The sequence below is a fragment of the Triticum aestivum genome, chromosome 3B (assembly GCF_018294505.1).
Source record: "Triticum aestivum cultivar Chinese Spring chromosome 3B, IWGSC CS RefSeq v2.1, whole genome shotgun sequence".
Lineage (NCBI taxonomy): Eukaryota > Viridiplantae > Streptophyta > Magnoliopsida > Poales > Poaceae > Triticum > Triticum aestivum.
In genome coordinates, this window is record NC_057801.1 from 705,249,260 (window position 1) to 705,255,374 (window position 6,115).

The 6,115-nt window shown below is 44.1% G+C and overlaps 1 protein-coding gene across 1 annotated transcript; it reads left to right on the forward strand.

The window, feature by feature from the left end:
- The first annotated feature begins 1,133 nt into the window (after positions 1-1,133).
- On the forward strand, positions 1,134-3,371 carry LOC123067736 (MDIS1-interacting receptor like kinase 2-like). Its single transcript, XM_044490403.1, has 2 exons — positions 1,134-2,493; positions 2,791-3,371. Exons 1-2 carry the CDS (start codon positions 1,134-1,136, stop codon positions 3,369-3,371), a joined length of 1,941 nt encoding a protein of 646 aa, XP_044346338.1.
- Positions 3,372-6,115: the final 2,744 nt, after the last annotated feature.

Consider the following 6,115-nt stretch of genomic DNA (forward strand, 5'->3'; position numbering starts at 1 on the left):
CTGGATCTCCATCAACCTCTCCTTCCCCCTTGCTAGATCAAGAAGGAGGAGACGTCTCTCCCAACCGTAGTGTGTTGAACGCGGAGGTGCCGTCCGTTCGGCGCTAGGATCATCGGTGATTTGGATCACGACGAGTATGACTCCATCAACCCCGTTTTCTCTTGAACGCTTCCGCTCGCGATCTACAAGGGTATGTAGATGCACTCCTATCTCTCTCGTTGCTAGATGACTCCATAGATTGATCTTGGTGATGCGTAGAAAATTTTTATTTTCTGCTACGTTCCCCAACACTACCTCGATCACGACTCCACCACCCTACGCTCGCGGCTACCTCGACAAACGGCACAAAGGGCTTCCGCCTTGCTTGAGCAACCTCATTGGTTTTCACTCTAGGCACGACTTCCATGATGCATCGATCGTTACGACTGTGTGGAGAGGGGGGGGGGGATGTTCGTCGGCTTGCCTTCGGATTCTTCTCCAGTCTCACCGTTTGCGTCACTACCGTTGTGACTGCGGGGTATGTTGAGTATATGATTATTAGGAAGTATAGGATAGACTAGGATTTGGTCCTGCCTTGTCTTGCACTCCAAGTTGGTCATTGTACTCCTATATATATGCCCATGAGGTTCAAGCAATACAATCAACTATTCCACAAAATCCCTCTCTCCCTTCTAACAGCAACCACTATACTGGGTGATACGTTCAAGTATCAGAGTTGAGAAGTTATTTACTCCCTCTGTCTCATAATATAAGAACGTTTTTGACACTAGTGTAGTTTCAAAAACGTTCTTATATTATGGGACGGGGGGAGTATAATTTAGAAACGGAGGGAGTAGCAACCACTATACTGGGTGATACCACGTGACATATGTGGTAAGCAATCCAAACAATTTAAAAAAATTATCACCCTAATAATGGCACATGCATACATCATGCAGTTTGTAGTTTTCCTGTTGTCATGGGGACTGAAAAAAATACTACGTAGCATGTATCTTCTCCTTGCCATTTACTGAGAATGTGCCATTTGTAAACCACGAGATCCTCCAGACGACCACTGTAATTGACGGCCGGCTGGCTCGTTGAGAGGCTTTATATCCTCTACGGCAGTGAAGCACCACTCCTACCAAGCCATCATGAAGCACCTACATCTTCTAGGCCTCCTCCTACTCTCTTGCCCTTGTCTCCTGCTATGCACGGTCACGCCGGTGGTGGTCGGCATCCGGCGTGAAGCTGAAGCACTTGTGAAGTGGAAGGCTAGCTTGGACAGTGCTGATGACTCCTTTGGGTCATGGTCGTTGGCCAACTCCGCCAGCCTTTGCAGGTGGACGTACATCACTTGCGACTCGGCCAGGCACATCAAAGAGCTCAGCATTTTCAAAGCAAGTCTGAATGGCACACTTGACGAGTTCGACTTCTCCGCCTTTCCCCAGCTGAAGAGTCTCTACCTGTTAGACACTGGTCTGTACGGAACAATTCCAGCAGGGATTGGCAACCTGACGAGTTTGGTCATGTTGGAGATTCACAGAAGCCCATATTTGAGGGGCGCCATTCCACGCAGCATTGGCCAGCTGAAGCACCTTGCTCTACTGCATCTAACCTTTTTGGGCCTCAATGGCACGCTGCCTGAAGAGATTGGTAACTTGACGAAGTTGGAGAAGCTCGAGCTGCACTCCGTTACTTTGACTGGATCAATCCCACCAACAATTGGGATGCTTGGGAAGCTCCAGGAGCTGAGACTGGTAGGTAACAATCTTACAGGGAGCATACCAATGGAGATTGGAAACATGACACAACTGCAAATCATGGAGCTGGAATCTAACTATTTGGAAGGGCAGCTGCCAGGTACCATCTTTCATATGGTAAAACTCCTGTATATGATTCTGTCAGAAAATCAGCTGGTAGGTACCATCTCCCCGGAGCTTGGGAATAGCAGCCTCTGGTATGTCGATATTGCACACAACAACTTCTCTGGGGTGTTCCCACCATCCATTTGCGTAGCAGGAGCGCTGAGTGCGGTCAGTGCTGGACACAATGGGTTTACGGGTATTCACCGTCAGACATTTCAAAACTGCACAACCCTTGAACGGGTTGACTTCACGGCAAACAACATTGTTGCAGAGCTAAGTGACTGTTTTAGTGAGCATCCAGGACAGCTTAAAGCCATGGCTTTCAGTCAAAACCAGGTGCATGGCACGCTTCTGATGGATCGTGGTGAGGATTTTCTTTGTAATTTTACTCATTTACACTTACTAGACCTATCAAGCAATGCCTTACATGGAGGTCTTACCAAGTGTTTCTGGGACATGCAAAATTTGCAATTCATAGATCTGTCCAGCAACTCTTTCAGTGGTGTGGTTCCATTCTCGAGTACATGTCAAGATCAACTTAAATATCTATTCCTAGCCAATAACAATTTTACAGGAGCTTTTCCTCTAGGTCTTAAGACATGCAAAAAGCTTGCTGTTCTAGATCTTGGAGGCAATAATTTTTCTGGTACAATACCTTCTTGGGTAAGCATGAGTTTGCCTGAACTCAACTTTCTTCGACTGTCATCAAACATGTTTGACGGCATCATACCCCACGAGATCTTACAATTTCGCCAGCTACAAGTATTGGACTTGTCCAAAAACATGCTCACCGGACCCATTCCAGATGATTTTAGGAATTTTACTGGCATGGCACAAGAACAGAACAACAATGACTTCACATACAGTGACGCATATTCTTATCAAGTGAAAATTCAAATAGTTTGGAAGAATGCAGATCGTCTTTACATTGTGGTGATAGCAGGCATGGCCGGCATCGACTTGTCTGGAAACTCTTTGTCACAGGAGATCCCAAATGGGTTCACAACCCTTCTTGGACTTAGATACCTGAACTTATCAGGAAATCATCTGTCAGGTTGTATCCCTGAAGACATTGGCAATCTAGTACTGCTGGAATCCTTGGACCTTTCTCGGAACCAACTCAGGGGGGAAATTCCTCGAGGCTTTGCAGATTTGAAGAGCATAAGCAATCTGAACCTCTCAACCAACATGTTATCAGGGAGGATACCTATGGGTGATCAACTGCGGACACTTGATGACCCGTCAATATACAGCAATAATCTTGGGTTATGCGGGTCACCGTTAGAAGACTGCGTAAGCTCGTCAACACCGACGCAAGCTGAAACGAGTCTGGATGAAGATAGAGAGACACTGTGGTTTTACTGCTTTGTGGCTGCTGGGTTTATCTCTGGGTTCTGGCTATACTTGGGCTTCTTGTTTCGCAGCGAGACATGGAGGTATTCGTTCTATCAGTATGTGGACAACATGCAAGCGAAGGTAACCAAGAAGATACGAAGCTGCATTTCGTGTGTCACTTGTTGTTGAAGTAATTAATGGTGTATGGCGTCCTATATCGAGCATGTGTGTAATATTTCCTTTCCTTTGTTAGTACATACTTGCCAGTAATTTGATGTTTATTCAAGTTTTGTGGCGCTGAAACCTACTGGTTTCAGATTTGATTGTTTGGTACCTAAGGCTATTTGGAGTGAAGTGAATGAGTTCTTTGAAATCAGTTAGTCAAAAATTTGAATCTGTAGCTTGTTTTCTGGTTAACACTAGGCATGCTGTTCTGAGCACTTCTTGCGCAGCCATTTTGTGGAGTTTCTGGAAACATATGAATGTTATTGTTTTTAGCTCCCAACGCATGGATCAATACCAAGCAGACGGTCATCAACTATGAATTTGGTTTATAAAAACTGAAGCGTAATATGTCAAATTTGCTGGCTGCTCATCAATCTGATTAACTAGAGCGGCATGCACTTATGCTGGCCATCTGCTGTCAGCGTTCCTGCAGATGAAGCACTGGTCCGGTAAAAGCACCGGTGAAGATAGCATCTGAAAATACTATGATTGTAATAACCCTGTTGGCTCTGGTGAATTTCCGTGGCGTGAGAGAAGATAATACACAGAGGAAGAAAATACAGGAGGAATAAAAGTGAGACGGAACTTCTCTTCAGTTATTTTTTCTGTCTCCAAACGACGAGCAGAAGCGTCTCCATATTCAGACTACATATCTGTCAGAATCAGTTTCATCCTTTGTTTCTGAATGAGTACCATCCATAGGCAGCAGGGTGGTCCGTTACAGTGATCTGCTGTGATGATGGAAAAGCAACCAGGCACATTTATGTTGCTAGAGAAAATTGTGAATGAATCTAAAAGAAAGAAAAATAGAGAGCGCGTATGTTGAATTTTGCGCCTTTGTTTTTTTTGTTTTTTTTTTTGCTGCAGAAGGTTCCAAGTTGGTAGACTTCTACAGCGGTATTTGAAAGTGCAAAATCACCTAAAGTTGAATAATAAATAAACATCTAATTCTGACAATTAAAATGTACTCCCTCCGCCCCATAATGTGAGACGTTTTAGAAAGAGAATTAACCTGGGTTGGATGTGAGTAGTTCTATACTTCTATCTCACTAAGACGAAAAATTCTTTCAATATGAGGCGAAAAAAATTCTTTCGATATGAGGTGCTTGCAGCCCAATGACTCTAGTCTTCTCCCGCAAAATAAAAAGACTCTAGTCTTCAGTACGCAATTTGTGTATGTGCCCATGTGGTGGTGGTGCGACTGTGCAAGTGCATTTTGCGTTCTACTCGGTGTTTGAAAAAAAAAATTGGAAGAGAAAAGCCGAGTATCATTGCTCCCAACAACTTCAAATGTTTTTTTTGCATAAGTGGAGCTGGTAAGGCAAGTGATCAAAAAGGCTTTCAGCATCGATATCATCATCCTTGGATGCTAGAACTTATGGAGGGCTAAGAAATTGAATAATTTTCAATAAAGAAGATCCCATCATAGGGAGGTGGTTAAGGAATCTCAAAGAAGATGTCACTGTAGCTACCAATAGAATAAAGATGAAACAACTACATCGTTTCAAAGCTTTTTTTCCAAGAAAAACTTCCGATAATTCATCAATTGTCGAGGTAGTACAAAGAACCCCAGAACTAAAATTACATCCAGGTTCATATACCACATAGCGACGACAACAAGCACTGGAGCAAGCCAAGGACGCCCTTCATCGCCCATCCCTCATTTAAGCGGCGCAAACCTTGTTGTAGTAAACAGTCGGAAAGTCATCGTGCTAAGGCGTGATAGAATTAGCGCACCAGAACATCAACCGCCGCCGATGAAGAGACACGTCGATCAAAAGTGTCCAACCTATAGATACACGAACAAAGACGAACGAAGAATGGGTCCACGTGGATCCACCAAAGGCAAACGCTGACCGAATCATACGAGATCCCCAGAGATAAGCCTCCACATGCCCCATGATGACACTAGAAGCACCACCGGAACAGGGGCTAGGCGAGGAGAACCTTATTCCATCTTCGAAGAGTTACATCCGCCGCCTCGCCTCACTAAGCAGGACACAAAGCCGGCAAGGGTCGAGATCTACCACACCTCCATGGCCCTAAGACCACAGGAGACGAGGTAGGCTGACACCGTCGTCGGTGGGAGGCACTGAGGAACCCTAAGCTGCTAGGTGCCCTTGGGTAGGAGCCATGGGGTGTGTGGACTCTGTCGCTGCACACAGCACTAATATACATCGTTTCAAAGCTTGGAGAGAAATTGTTTGTAATTCAACCACTGCCTCTCCCTCCTCTATACATGATATTTTACTTCAATTAAAGAAATCACGTAGAACCCTTTCTTACTATTTTTTGATCAATAAAATAAAATGAAAGCGAGTAGTTTTGGTTTTGTTTTTTAGGTGAAAATTGAGTAGCTTTTAATAGAAATCGAGTAGATTTGAGCAGATGTTGTAGTGTAAAGGGTGAATCTTATTCGCCTCTAGTTTTTTTTAGCAACTATTCGCCGCTAGTTGTGGCGATCCGTCCAGCAAACACACACACACACACACACACACACAGTAAGCATGGTGATGGGCCAGCCCAAGTTTAGTGATAGATCGAGCAAAGCGGATGGTTTTCTTGTTTTTTTCTCCATATGTGTTCCATGTGATTTTTGTTTTTGTTTTCCTGTATCGATTTTTCTCTGGTTTACTTTGTGTTTTTATTTTATATTCTTCCTCTTTTTTTATTTTCCAGTTTACTTTTTATTTTACTACTTTCTGCCT